General features: G+C 39.1%; 3 protein-coding genes across 10 annotated transcripts in view; 1 reads left to right on the forward strand and 2 right to left on the reverse strand.

The window, feature by feature from the left end:
• ABCB11 (ATP binding cassette subfamily B member 11) overlaps nt 1–10,691 on the reverse strand; it is a 74,558-nt gene extending 63,867 nt beyond the window's left edge. Inside the window, exons 1-2 of one of the 2 annotated variants that reach the window (XM_090143931.1) lie at nt 10,632–10,691; nt 6,624–6,811 (exon numbers count right to left, since the gene is read on the reverse strand). The gene's annotated coding sequence lies outside the window, so the exon portion shown is untranslated. Of the gene's footprint in view, nt 1–6,623; nt 7,246–10,631 lie in introns of those variants that run through there. The other variant, XM_090143937.1, reaches the window with a different exon arrangement.
• Nucleotides 5,231–11,300, forward strand: LOC116232817 (retinol dehydrogenase 7-like). Its single transcript, XM_090143373.1, has 5 exons — nt 5,231–5,254; nt 5,369–5,699; nt 7,250–7,508; nt 9,833–9,993; nt 10,825–11,300. Exons 1-5 carry the CDS (start codon nt 5,231–5,233, stop codon nt 11,073–11,075), a joined length of 1,026 nt encoding a protein of 341 aa, XP_089999499.1. The 3' UTR covers nt 11,076–11,300.
• Nucleotides 11,301–12,921: 1,621 nt separating this feature from the next.
• LRP2 (LDL receptor related protein 2) overlaps nt 12,922–15,200 on the reverse strand; it is a 118,497-nt gene continuing 116,218 nt past the window's right edge. For all 7 annotated transcript variants that reach the window (XM_090143974.1, XM_090143977.1, XM_090143976.1 and 4 more), the window contains one exon: nt 12,922–14,789. In XM_090143974.1, the coding sequence (XP_090000100.1) occupies nt 14,628–14,789 (162 nt within the window). In that variant the 3' untranslated portion in view covers nt 12,922–14,627. The remainder of the gene's footprint in view (nt 14,790–15,200) is intronic.

A 15,200-nucleotide genomic window follows, 5' to 3' on the forward strand; every position in this document is an offset into this window, starting at 1 on the left:
AGAAGCTGCAGCATCAGGCCCTCATGATGTGAACTTAGCAAAGAACTTGGTGTCATTCTCACAGTCTCTCTCTCTCTCTCCAGAAGTTAAAGTATATTTTTCCATCAAGGTTACACAACTGAAATTGAATAGGAAAATAAAGTATAAAATGGCAGTGGCTGCTCTGATCTGTATCAGGTTTAGATACTGAAGTTTGGCTGACTTACGTCAGCCCTTGTCAGACCACAGGTCTACTGTCAGCTGCTGCAAGACTACAGCACTGCAGTGATTAACATTTAAAGTAAAGTTCAAAAAGAATTTGGGGCAAGGCACACCAGCTGTAAATATATTATTTACATTAGGAATGCAGAAAAAAATATCAATTGCTCAATGTACTACCAAGATACCTTCCATTGTACAAACGGCCACATTCTGGTGTCATGTTCTCTTCTGCAACCAGACACCTCATGTACTTGTATGCATGAAGAGTGGGGGAAAGGAGCTCTACTTACACATTCAGACAAAGAGCAGAGGGATCAGAAGTGCCCGGCAGACTGCTGGGCCAGTCATATGTTAGCACTCTTAGTAGTCATATGTTAGAGGCTTTCTTCATGAAAACTGTAGAGCAGAGCTTCTAGAATTTGAACTTTTATTTGAAACACAGATAATTGATTTGTTTCACGTACCATAAAGCTGCCCTTGGACAAGAACAAATAATTTTGTTCCTGAGAGTTGTTAAACACAAGGTTGTATTTTCCTCAGCCTTTGTCCCAAAAAGACCAAGTCCTATCGATAACAGCTCATTCATGTGCAGGAGTAAAGAGAGAGGTCTGAAATTAGACCAGTTAAATCAATGGAAAGATTCCTGCTTGTTTCAACACAATGCACAGTAGGTTAGTACTCCCTAATGAGTCTTAGCAGTCCCCTAGGCTCTACAGATTACTATATATAGTCAGGAAAGCTTATGCAGCAAAGGTAGGATAGGCTGAGATGGAGCTTAGGTGGAGGATTAATAACAACTAATTCCCTAAGATAGAAGCACCACAGCACAAGTCACTATCAATATCGAGGAGAAGGACTGTGCTCAACAGCAATAAAACCATCACGCTGAATTTACAGGTGTTTGTGAAAACTATATCATCGTGCAAGCGTTGGTGCACAAGCTGATGAGTTTGTCTCAAGCAGTTTCTACGTTCTGACAGCAAAGTAACTGGCGAAGGCCACTCATGAGCACCTGGAGGTATATGGTGAGCTTGCAGATGTCTCCCCAGAACGTGAGTACCAGCACACGAGCAGAAATCGTGTCTAACATTACAGTGTACAGGATTCATTATATGCATTTGCAGAGTGTTTAAGAGGACAAATTAAGCACTTGGTTTTGAGTGCACAGATGAGAGAACATGCAGTTTCTTCCTTTCCAGTAAGGATTTTAACCAGTTGTTGCTTATCTAAACACCTGCAGGGTCTGAATAAAATGCTAACTCAGTAATGTTCTTTAGAACATCTGGAATCTTTCTCAGCTCCTTTATTATTAATTACTGGTTTGGTCACCTAAGGGTTTGGAAGGCTTTATTTGCCCTGGCATGGTAAAAAATCTAAACTGCCAGCACTACAAGCAAAGATACACTAATGATGAGAAATCAGCCCTCATTTAACCAGACTGATGTCACGTCCCTGCAAAACGCTCAAGAGAGTTTGGATTTGTATTTCTTTTAAGCTGAAAGATTAAGGAAGATCCTTAAGTTATCTGCTGACCTCTGAGATATCACTGTCCTCTACACAGCTGATAGGAAAGCAGCCCTTTTCCCATGAAACAGAAGTACAAAACCCTGCACACACAGGAATAGCTCATGTAGGAGTGGGAGGTGTGATGCGTTTGTGCCTGAGTACATGCTCAGTTTGTTAACTGAAAACCAGGCAGTTCGTAGCACTGATTATTAAAAGTTTGTACTGAACTGGAGAGCTGTCAGGCAGCCTGCCAGGGCAGAGCCTGACAGCTGAACCTTCCCCATGTGTTCCATGAGGGCTGCTCCTGAAGAACAGAGGCCCTGCATTTCCTTTGCCAGCTCTTCCTCTGTGCATGGTGGGCCAGGCCATCTCACTGCAGAGCACTGACTTCTGCAGGGTTTGCACTGTGAGCACAGTGCCAGAGGAAGGAATCCAAAGTACAACCAGACCCCAAACCTCCTCCAGCCTGAGGTTCTCTGGCACAACTGCCAGCATCGCCTCCCTGAAGCAGGGTTCTTCAGCTTCCCCTCTGCAGAGAAGCAGAGGGATGCTGCCGTTTGCAGTCATCTGAGGACTTAAAGGGCTCTCACAGTGCAGTCACATTGCTTTTCTTTAAAACCAATTGCTTTTATAATGGCACTTGTGTGTGCACAAAAAGCCAAGCTCTATTCCAAGAGTTCTCAATTTGCCAGGCAAATATCAGCATTTTAATGGAAGGTAAAACTTGCCTTTAGCTATCTACTGGCTACACTGGTAATAAAAATTCAATATTTCTGGAATTATATCAAAACTCTTGAAATATCATGCTGACATTTTCCCTAGAAGCACACTCTTTGCCACTGCAAGAGCTACTTCAAAATTGATGTGCTGCTGGCAGAGAAGCAGCTTTTTAGTGCTCCGCAATTATCAGACAAAAACTATTTCTTGCAACATTGCACATTCACAGAAACAGACAATTTTCTCTGAAGAAAATCTTAACTGAAATTATTTCCTCTGAATCTGACTCCAGACTCCTTTTAGCAGATGTGACATCATCTAGCAGAATAAATTCCAGCAAAATATTCCTGCAGAGAGGAGCCCACTGTGGTGCCCAGCAGCAGATGTCCACATGCTTTTGGACACTTGAGAGCCTGTGGGGAGCCACCTGGTGCAGATGTGCACACAGCCCAGCACCTACGGGGAGGATGAGCCGTGAGGTTCCACATAGAGCTGTCTCAGTCTTACAGCTCTTCTCTTCCAGCTCCTGCTAGCAAAACTTAGGGACTGATGCTAACCAGAACAGTTCCACACATTTCTCTCCAAGGAGTCAACGTGTAGCCAAGTGCACAGCCTAGCCAGATGTCTCCACAGAGACCCTGTTGCAAACTATACCTGCTTTCCTCTCTTTGCCCACCATTTCCCATTTGCAGCACAGCCAAGGAAGATGCAATTTACTTTTCTTGTTTCCAATTAAAAGAATATTTCCCCTAAATTTTTAATTAGCTCATTTTATTTAGTATTGGGAAAAAAGATTAATTAAGTCCTAAAATGATGCATCACAGAACTAGATTGCTGGGTAGCTGTTTGATTTATTGACTTGGGGTTACAAAAGTCTGCTGGTAGCAGCTTCTTTCTGTTTCTAGCCCAGCTCCCATTCTAATCCAGCAGTCATTGCCTGGCATATCACTGCAAATGGATTAGGTGCATCAGTGATCAGATGCTGCTGTATCTTGTTTCCAGACTTCATTTTACAGCACTGATCCTGAATTAACCTGAGCTCTTTCTTTTAATTATGCTTGTCAGAGCATGTTCTAAGTCCTCTCACAAAATAAATGTCTCCAGCTCAGTGAAACATTACAAAGGTGATTCCAAAGTGCACACATTCAAGAGCGATGCAGTCCTTGTCAGATTCTAGAGAGACATCCACAGCAAAAAAGAAAAAAAAAGAAACACACACCAAAAAATCAAAAACAAGATAAAACCACACAAGTATCCTGGAGAAGTACCTGAATTAGAGGGCCAATTCCACTGGAGTTGACACTACAGGGAGATGGGCTGCTAAAATAAGTGGGAGAGCCCAGAGACCAATTTAACACCCAAACACTTCAGTGGGAGCCTTCCTGCTCACTGCAGTGGAAGAAGGAGCAAACTCTTATCTGTATATATTTGCTTAACATTTTCATATCAGAGAGAGTTCACAGGTCCATATCCATGGCTACAGAAGCATCCAACTATTTAAGGTAATATCATTAAGTGGAATGTTGTTACTCATCATACATCAGCAATGTGACTGATGTCATTATTCATTAAGTCCAATATTCACTTACTATCAGAGACTGTCCACTCCTACTTGATTAGACGATGACTTGATTAAAATAAATCCAAATAATTCCACCAACTCAGTAGGAACAAAAGCACCAGAAGAACAAGAACACCACTCTAGCAGCCAGGTCTTCTTCTACCATTACTGTTTTAAGATAACATGGATTTCATACGAAAATCAGCCGAACTCCTAACTTCAGACAGCTGTGAGTTACAGAACATAAAAAACACAGACCTGCTTTCTCTTCAAGTACTTCCAGGATTTAAAAATAATAATAAACTCCTTCATTTCAACATATCTGTCAATTAGTTGAATACAATCACATGTTCATTCTTTGAATATAATCACTTGCCTGCACCTGGATCCATATGAAGGCAGGTAGAGCTTAAGTGGTCAGTACTTGTAAAACAGTTTCTTTTTAGCAAGACATCCAGAAAATGCTGACCAGCTTTCCCATAAATGTGAGTTTAATACTTTATCGCACAAAGCAAAAATACAAAAACAGTAAGTCTTTGTAAAGATTTTTAGATGTCAAGAACTGCATGTTACACTCATAAAAAAATCTGTGTAATAAATAAAGAGTATCCTCACCCCTGCGTTAGGGAACTTTGTATTCCCTCAATTCTTTTTTGAGAGCAGCACATCCCCATGAACACCCCCATTTATTGATGCAAACACAGTTCCCATATAACCAATCTTAGTTCACTCTGTATCAGTGCTAGACAGGCAATGAGGAAGGAGTCAGAAAGCTCAGACGTTGCCATAAGGTCTTTCTTGTCTTAGAGTAAGTGGCTTACTATGATGCAGCACAAGTCACAGAACAAATTAGTTAGAGCACCCACCACTACAGCTTGGGCTTCTCTGGTCACTCCTAGGCTCTCTCTGCTTCCACGCTATATATTAGAAGAGCAGACTGGGTGGCATCATGTAGACAGTCAAAGAGAATTATCCTTCTTCCCAGAAAAATCCCTCTCTTTCCAGTATTAGCACAAATAATTGCCAGTTTGCATCCTACAAAAAGTCACCATCAGACACTACTGTGAGAAATCATGCAGTCATTCCTTTCAGTCTGAAATATCCTGAGAAGATGGGGCTGACTAGGAAGATAGGCAAGTAAAATTTGAAAACAGTGAAAAACTGTTGAAAAGGAGGTCAGGAGAAGGTTTTGCCAAGTGAAGCATTAGTCACGGATCCCAATCACATTGTGTAAAAGCTCGACCCATGCTCTCTTACAGTGAGCTGGATGTAGTGCAACCAGAAACAAAGCCCCTCATGGGAACTGAGTCTTGGGAAGTTGGGGGATTGGCCAACCATGTTTACTTTGTTGCATTTCCAGATCACTAACACATTCCCTAATAGCTCTCATTTTCAGACTCACTGCACATAGTGATTCTGGCTTCCATACTTTCTCTCATCATTTACTGGCTCATCAGAGACCGTCGCAGAGTTAGAAACCTGAGTGGAAAGTATGTCTTCATAACAGGCTGTGACACCAGACTTGGAAATGCACTGGCCAAGTGTCTTGACAAAAGGGGATTCTGTGTCATTGCTGCATGTGCCACTGAACAAGAAGGCCAAGAACTACGGTCCTGCTCCTCACTCTCCCTGAAGACAGTGAATCTGAACTTGGCTGACTCCAGCAGCATCTCCAGGGCTGTAGTATTTGTGACAGAGGAAACGGCAGGCAAAGGTAAGTGGAAAGGTCAGCTCGCAAAAAAATAATTCAGTACAACCAAAGCTGGTCCAGCTAAGAGTTCTGGAGCCTCTCTGCTATCTACAATTAAGTTTTTCCTCTTACTGATGAAACACATTCCCTCTTCAGTTCTGCCACTTCTCAGCTCAGAAAGGTTTTCTCCAGCAATGCTTTTGGGCAATTTTGCCAGCAGAGTGCCTAGAAATACAGCTGTTCAAACCAGATCATTCCCTGATGTGTTTTTCAGACTTTTGGTGCAGTTGAAAAGTCTCAGCAGGGGGAGGGTGCTAACCAGTACCAGAATGAGCTTTCTTGTCAGTAAAGCCAGCCCAGGCAATTAAAAATGGCTGGTGCAGGACTCCTACTATAACCAGAAGAGTGTTTTTGCATGGCTGAACGAGTCTGATTTTTGTAATGCACTCAATAACAACTGTAATGACTGTAACATCTAAATTCTTGCCTTTTCAGCCAGTTTTCTTAGAGTTGTTACATAGGTAGCTCTTAATACACTCTGAGCACTTAATACCACTCATTCACCTCTAAGCACTTGTCTAGAACAAAGAAGAGTTTGTCCTTGGATACCTGTAAGTTGAATTAAAAAGGCATGGCTGAAGTGTTGTTTTTAGCACAGGGTGGTAAATATATTGACCTATGACAACATACATGTTTCTTTCTTGGTGCCAACCACTCAGACTGGGCATTGTTAATAGCAGCCAAATGGGATTAAGGCACTGCAACTACCAGCTGTACTACACAGTTGTATCAAAAACTCAGTAGGCTGATAAATTAATTTAGTATCTAGAACAGCAAAATACAGTATCTTCTACCTCGAGGGGACTTTCTTCCTTCATTATGCAAAGTTTCAGACCATCCTTGAATACAAAGAATGAGAGCAAAATCAAAATAATTATTAGAGCTTACCTTCTCAGAGAGGCTGATCCTGCACAGAACTCTGCCTCCAGGCTGTAGAAAGCAGCATGTTCCTGATCAGGGTAACCACTGCTGTCACCTTCTTCTGAGCAGCTCTTTACAGAAGCAGTGCTGAACCTTCGGCCTCTCCCTCCAGGCACAGGCTGTCCTTCCCGAAGTGTCACTATTTATCTAAAGCTCTTCAAGTAATTTATAAGGTAGTAAAGCAGTATAATCAATACACAGGGTAAAGCTAACATTTTTAAAAGCATTGACTAATTCTTTATGTTTAGTTTAGACCTTTAAACCCCAACTCAGGTAAATGAACCTTTCCGCTTTTACACAGTGCTTAGTTTTCACAAGAAGATAAGTGCACATTAGGAACCCACATACCTGAGTAAGTAATAAAGGACTCTATCGCATCCCATTTCTCCAACTGAAAATATTTTCCTGTCTTCTTTTAGAATAATTGCCTAGGATCTTCAGCACAGGTATACTGAGTAGACACCTACAAGCGGGCTCTAGACTTCATCCCACTGAAGCTTTTGCCAAGTGTGTTTGGATCCCAATGCTACACATGAAACCCTATGGTAAGATATAGTCACATACAGAAATAAATGATTTTGGAATCTTCCTAGGGCTATTTGGCTTGGTGAATGCTACTGAAGGAACAACATCTGCAGCACCCACTGACTGGCTGAGGATTGATGACTTCCACTCAGTTCTGAACGTTAGTCTACTGGGATTGATCGAAATCACACTCAAACTTCTACCGCTTCTGAAAAAAGCCGAGGGAAGAGTAGTCAATCTAATCAATGCTAAAGGCTTCATGGCATTCGTAGGGGGTGGCTACAACTTGTCCAATTGGGGCATTGAATCTTTCTCCGACATGTTAAGGTGAGTAGTTAGAAATACATGCATGAATCCAAGAACAGATTCCAGATGTGCTGAGGGAAGGATGCCTGTATGTTGCCTCTTCCATTTTGTCTCTGTTAATTTTACCTAAGGAGCAAATGGAAATGAAAAGGGTGACGGTCACCTGTTTTGGGTTTCAACCTCCAGTCCTATGACTTTCCAATCAGGAAACTGCACTGGGAAACATTTGCCTATGGCTGGCACGCAGCTACAGAACACATGAATCTGCTGCATACATACAAGGGAATCAACAGTACAGCCTAGCCAAGTCAGATGCTTCCTGGACACATTGTACTTAAGGTTCACATGCTGTTTGGTATATGCCAAATTACCAGACATAGGTACATGAAGCATGAGGACCTTAGACATGCTGCATTTGCCTCATAAGGATTACAAAAGTGTACATGCATGTACTACCAGCTGGAGCCTGTCTGAATTCCCTTTTGATAATACAGAAATTAATAACAAAATTATGTCTCATTCAATATTGTTAACCAGGAGGAAAGAAACTACCTATCTGAAGCATATAGATACACAGTGATTTCAAATGGTTTGTATTGACTGCAATACGTAGAAGCATGATAGCTTAAGCACAGCAGTACAATTATGTCAGTTACGGTTGTTTACATTTGGTAGATTGTGTCCCTGACAAACAGCAGTGCATAACTATAATACATTTAGTAGCATGCAATCAAGGTAATTATTAGCAGCCTGGTGTTGTGATTCTGATAAGCATGTTCAGATCCCTGAACTCTTAATAAGCTGCTGAGGCCCTTCTGCAGGTTCTTCAGAAGCCACAATCAAAGCACAGGTGTGCTAGGTGTATTCCATCTGGCAAGGCCAGGTGCCTTGGAGAAGACATTTGACTTCACAGCAAGGGTCTGATTCTCAGACACTTAAGCCTTCAGTGTATATCCTTTTCTACTGGTTCTACCTCAAAGGCCCTGAGTTACCTTTTTAAGCTCTCAGAGATCAGTGATTGCTTTTTGTCCTTATTCCATTTCTGCAGACAGATTGTCCCTGTCAAATAGTTTCTGAAACCAGCACACCAGAAAAAGTCACTCTGGCATCAGTTTACAGCTGTCTTTCTAGGGAGTTCATCCAAGTCTATAAACTAAAGTCACCTTGCATTTGGCCTACTAATGTCTTATCATAGCATTATTACATTCTCCACCCTAAAGTCTATTAATTCACTAAGTATGCTCATGCAGCAATTAGAGAAAATGACTTTTTGTCTCAACACATGCACTGCTAAAGGTATCTGTGCAGAGTTGGCATTTCAGTTCCCTTTCCCCTACTACTGGTTCAAGACCTTCAGTACCATTAAACTTAATGCTGGTATTTTTGCAGAACAGTGGTGAGCAGAAAGGCTTATCTTCACATGGGTTCAGTAACAGTACTCTTCCCTCTCACTGAACAAAGTTTTATCATTAATGCCCCTTACTCATCATTTGCCTATGCAATAACAGTAAAAAATATCTGTGTAAAACTTTTCCAGCAAGTAAAACACTCTGTATGTTCACAACAGAATTATGAAGGACTTATGCCAAACTATTAATCTTCTCTGTTACCAGTTTACAACCTATTTCATTTTGCACTAATGCTCCACAGCAGTCTGAGCTAGGTTTTACAAACAGCAATCAGATTATCAAAGGTACTCATAACTTCAGAAAATTAAAGTGAGCAGCCTACACTGACACTAATTGTGATGTACTGCCTTGGAATCCAGCTGCCTGAGTCTCTGAAGCTATCTGACAGAATAGTGACGATTTTCGTTCTGAGAGTTTGCTGCATTGCAACTCAAATTTCATAGAGGGAACCGCGCTATTAGAAAGCACTCTGACCTTTACTGCATTAACACTTAATTATTTAACCATAGCCATTTCACCAGAAGGTGCAAAATAAAATCCTAACCCAACTGGAAATTTTTTCTCACTTTGACTTTTCACTAAACACCTTAATAATCTGTTTCTCCTAGAAGCTGATGTGCTTCAAGAGTAGTTTAAACAGATAGAGGTGGGTATCCCATTCTTTACACCAGTCCAAAACATATCACATAGAAAAGCTGCAAATCTACTGTTGCTTTAATTGTTAGTTGTGTTCTGCACTTTTACAGTGATAGGTACAGCACTGTGATGCTAATGTAAACATCTCATAATTATTCTAACATTTGAAGAGAAGAAAGTCTCAAATACTAATTAATGTGACAGACTTTCAACTGAAGTATGTTTAATGGCTATGCCATCATCAGGTGTTCAGAGACAGCTTTCTGGATTGTTTTTGTTTTGGTTGTTTTTTTCTTCTAGGAGAGATATTCAGCATTTTGGAGTGAAAGTAAGCATTATTGGGCATAGTTTCTTCAACGCAAAAGTTAATTCGGGTATCATGGAGAGAGATCTCTTAAGACTTTGGAACAGATTGCCTAATGAGATCAGAGATTCCTATGGAGAAAAATACTTTTCTGAATGTAAGTAGGAAAAGGAATGTATGAGGGCTCAGGGGAGGATATTGTTAATGATTCTAAATACCAGAAAGGGGGAGTACAGAGATAATGGAAGCTTGACTCTTCAGTGTTGCCCAGTGACAGGATAAGGCAGGACAAATTGGAATACAAGAGGTTCTGTCTGAACATCAGGAAATACTGAGTGCTGGAACAAGTCACCCTGATTGTTTGTGGAGTCTCCCTCCTTGGAGGTCTTCAAAAGCTGCCTGGACATGATTTTGGGCAACCTGCCCTAAGCAGTCCAGCTTGAGGAGGGCTTTGGACATGATAACTTCTGTAGATCCCTTCTGACCTCAACCACTCTATGATTCTGTGAATGTTTGCACGATTTCATAAGCTTTAGTTAGGAGCTCATTGATGTTTGTCCTGTGTATGGTAGATGAGACCAGTTCTATTGGTTCCCCTGGGAAATCAGTGATGTGATGGTGTCCTACCATCCTTTGTTCCTATGTACTTAAGAGGTAGAATATCTAGGGGGCACAGGAGAGTTAGGGCTGTGATCATGTACCGTACTTACGGCTTAATGATAGCTGAAAAGTTCTGCTGCACATATAGTAGAAAAGATCTGGCTCAGAATATGGGCCAGGGAGTTTTCTGTTTACCTGGTTCTTTGGATTCTGCAGCGCTTGCTTGTCTCTGCTCTGCTGCAGCTATACCACTTGCAGTACTTGTGCCAGCAGTTTAAGACAACCCTTATTATAAATCTACAGAAGCTTTAGAAAAACCTGTAAATGAAAAGAATCCTCTCACACAGAATGTTGCATAAATACTTCCAGTTTGTTTTCTTCTTTGTAGATAGAAAAGCTCAAAGATCATCAGTGAAAAGACTGTGCAACTCTGATATTTCTAAGGTCATAAAATGCATGGAACATGCCCTGCTAGCAAAGTACCCCAGGACACGATACGGAGCTGGATGGGATGCAAAGTTCTTTTGGCTGTTCCTCTCCTATGCCCCGAGCTGTTTATCTGACGTGCTGTTTTACATGATGTTTCCAGTTCCAGCAGCTAGTGGGAGTTCAGTCCCTGGAGTTCTAATCAACATTTAGTACTATAACCAGCATCGACTCTATAGAAATAACTCTGAATTCTGTCATAAACAGTTGACATCTCCTCTTTACAAGTTAGTAGAGTGCTTAAATTTCCTTCAGAAAACACTTTCTCCTACTTACCTGAAATTTCTGAGTTTGTAGATAAGACTCGTAAACCTACCATGCTTTTTTGTACTCAGAAGTGATACATCTATAATATCTGCATGCAAGCAATGGTCAGCTATAAATCTGGTTAATACTAGTCATCCAATAAAACATTTGTTGCTTTTCTTTTCTTATTTAAGTGAGAATCTGTTTTTCACAACTTCACCAACATATAGGTTTCTAGAGAATTTGAAAAGAAAAAAATAAAACCACTGGTCTTTCAGAACATCTATGTTATACGTGTACCTTGTGCTTATTCAGATTTAATAATCTATTTCATGAAGCTTGGTCATGGCCATATTCAGGAGTTGCTTCTGGACACAAGATATCAAATCAAATAATAACAAAGCCCAGCTATTGCAACAATTTCCAAAAATTACAATTGCAGTATTTGACCACATCTAACCACCTGACTATTCAGCTGTGTAGAGACAAAACACAAGCTATTTTAAAGGTATGAAATTACAGGAAAAATCAATACTAAACAGTCCGTCCCCCCCCCCCCCCCCATTACTATTCAAATAGAGCAATATTTTTATCTTAATACTTGCATTTTAATACCCGTTTCCAATACCTGCATCATTTATTAAGGAAAATATTAAAATTTGCATTCATTTTGCCCTCAATATGCTTTGCAACTTAAAAGGATTATTATTTCACTCACTAGATGAAACAGGTCACCAATATATGCTACAGCCAATTAATTTGAATGTACAAAGAGCGTGCTCAAAATGATGAAGTGGCAGCTGAAGTTGCTGTGCCTCTTGTACACTACTTCTATCAGTTAAGCTACTGACATGCTGGTGTTCCTGGAGATTTGAAAATTGGGAGGGTAAAGGTTTTATTTGCTAAAGACCTGCACTGGTGATTAATCATTAATGTGCAATTCAATTAAGCTTAGAAAAAAAACATGTGCAGGTCAGAGCACCAAATGTAAGAAAAGCAGTTTCATCACTGTGCAGTGTGTGTGTGCTGAGGGTGGGAGAGCATATGCAAGAAAGGAACAGAATGTAAAAATGGTTCAGGCGCTGTCATGTCCTCAATGAAGTATTTCATTGAGGTTCCACTATCTAGCAAATGGTTTCAAGAAGAAATTTATTTTACTTCATACATAGAGTCATAGCTCTTTCTACCTGGTCTGACAGCTGTAGAAAAAACATACGATGAAAAAATTTAACATTTTAATTTATTGGGTCTATAGTGGCCAATTAGAGAGATGTGCTGAAATCTCTTATGAGCCTTCTTTCAGACAACAAAATTCCAAACTAAAGAATTCAGCCAGGGACTGGCCTCATGAGGGAAAAATAATAAAAGTGGAAAATGAAGTTAGGGAAAGAATCTAAAGATTCTGTTCAGCACAGTACCAAAACATACTAACATACTCAGAAGGTTATGTTGCAACACACTACTGAGATGAAGAGGCCAGTTAAAGCTTAGGAACCCTTTGCCATCAAGTATATTAAATAATCAAATTTGCATGCCACCTATCTAATACAGTCTCTCAAGAATGGTTTCCTTCTACATCTGAAAAGTAAAAAATTTACAGTGAAGAAAAAGATACCCTCTGATATACAGCTGATGTATAAGCAGCAGGACGTAAATCTCAAGGAAATGCTAGCTCTTCTTTCTCTCTTTAAAACACATGGAGGGATTATTAATCCCTTCCTTAACAAGAGCAACCTGGCATTAAAAGGAATTATTTCTCATAGCTCTTCAGAGACGTGTATGTTGTGCTCCAAATTCTAATGGAATTTGCTACATTAAAGCAGTCAGATATAATATCATACTAACATTTTGATTGCTTATGTCTATACTACATTAATAACTGGTTGCTGCAATCAATTGTAAGATTTTCCTGTTTCAATGGCCAGTTTATTTAACATATACATGTGAGGGAGCAGTAATAAAATATTAGTGATTTTATATAAAAAACTTTAAACAGTTGTGTAAAGTCATAACTTATTCTTACCTGAATTCACCTAAAGCAAGACTGTTTTCATCTCAGCATGCACTGAAGTCACCACAGTGGCAAAATACATACAGCATTGACAAAAAGTTATGGAATAGGAATATGATAAAATAATACATTTATTAAATTTATTCAGCAGCATTATTTTCCAGTAGTCTTTTCTAATCAAAGTACATTACAAAATAATTAGAAGCATTCTAATTAGAAATAGTATACGTTTTGAGAACTTAGACATAAAACAATCAAATAGTAGAAGTCTCAATGATTTTAATTTAGGAATCTTTAAATTATATGAGTAACTAGATAGAAATGCTACATGTTCCTGTAGTGGTACTCAAAGTTTCCTCAAATTGTTCACACTGTGGAAACTACCTTGGCTAATTAATAGAAAAACTGGTAAGACATACAGTATATGCTGATAGAAGGTTATGAAAATTAGCAGATTAACGACAAAGACTGCATTAGTAGAAATTGTTTCCCTTTCTATTAATGTCCACCTCTGGAAATAAATAGTCAATAAAATTAAATTTTCACATTAAAAAACCTGAATTATTTCTTAAATGAAGCAGTATCTTTTGTATTTTGCTGTTTAGAAATAAGCTGTTACAGAAATCAAGCTACTTCATTTAATAGTACAAATAACTTCCAGAGACTCCAGCTAAGAACAGAGCTATTTCACTGATGTACAGGAGAGAATCTCATTAAGTTAAGTACTCATGACACTAAAATCTAAATATATCAAATCTTTTAAAGAACACTATTAATTGAGTGGTTTTAATTGGATCCTAGTGAAAAAGTATGTCTAATAGATTGTTTTATCCCAGGCAGTTAAAACATAAGAAAAACATTCTGCAGAGATAGCTATTCAGCATAATGATGCTGCATTGACTTTTCCATCTTTTGTTTAACGCAAGATAAACAGAGCCACTCATTTCTACATCCAGCAGAAGATAAAAATAGGTGGTAAGGATGCCAGAGCACCAGTAGAAGTTTTAAAAGGTACTGTTATAAATATACATGCAAAAGATCCTGTAAATCAGTAACGCTCCTATACTCACCTTGTTGGTATTTTTAGTTTAAGCCCCTATATAATGAAATTATCCCTATCTTTATGCAACCAATTCCATACAGATTTCTACTAGCAAAAAAACCAAGATAATCTTTGAAAAATTTACAAATTTACAATATATTTATAACATTACTTTCAGACAGGTTCAGTGCAAAGATATACATATAGTACACCATGATACTTGTTCATAAAAATAGTAATTGGCATTTGTCAAAAAACAAGGCATAGTTTCAACATACATCTCCAGCCACTGACTAAAAGATGTATATATTTTTATAAAGCATTTGAATGTGAACCTTACTCTTCTGTTTATAAAAAATATATGTGCAAATGGATGTGTCTCATTTTCCCTAAAACAGTTACCTACTTATACAACAGAGTCCTCCTTAACAAGATTGGCGGTGTCTTTAAAAGTATCCTCTGTTGCTGTATAAGCTAATGGCTGGTCTCTCTTCAGAGTAATCTTGGGAGGCAGTGAAGGAGAGGAAGAAGGGACATTTTCTGTGTCCTGTTGCTGTTCCTTTTCCATCTGAAACAATAATCATAAAATCCAAGTTTGCATTCTAATACACAAAACATTCAACCTTAACTTTCAGAAATATTAATTAAATATCCAAATATTTTACTAAGTGATATGTTAATTATGCAAATCACCACCTATCAAAAGTCAAATACTAATTTCTCCTTAGAAGGTTCTTCCGAGGAAATAACTTGCTTCAAACTTATTCTGCACACTGGGATTTCTGTTTTAATGGTCATTGTTAGTCTAATAATAGCAGTGGTTATGTTAGACTAATTTCACAAGTCTACATGTGCACACATGAACGTAGATTACACTGGCATCACTACTGTTTGTAAATCATTATGCTTATTACATTTGGGGAAATAAACCTCTGGTTTTCTGAATCTCTCACCTTGTTCAGGCATTAGAAACCTAAAT

This window comes from Phasianus colchicus, chromosome 7, assembly GCF_987193195.1.
Source record: "Phasianus colchicus chromosome 7, bPhaCol1.hap1.1, whole genome shotgun sequence".
Taxonomy (NCBI): Eukaryota; Metazoa; Chordata; class Aves; order Galliformes; family Phasianidae; genus Phasianus; species Phasianus colchicus.

Excerpts from the sequence above, each read along its gene's own strand:
- LOC116232817 (XM_090143373.1), top strand. The coding sequence starts at position 5,231 with ATGCTCTCTTACAGTGAGCTGGAT. Across the intron at positions 7,509-9,832 it reads TCTTTCTCCGACATGTTAAG|GAGAGATATTCAGCATTTTG; the intron begins GTGAGTAGTTAG and ends TTTTTCTTCTAG. Across the intron at positions 9,994-10,824 it reads AGAAAAATACTTTTCTGAAT|ATAGAAAAGCTCAAAGATCA; the intron begins GTAAGTAGGAAA and ends TCTTCTTTGTAG.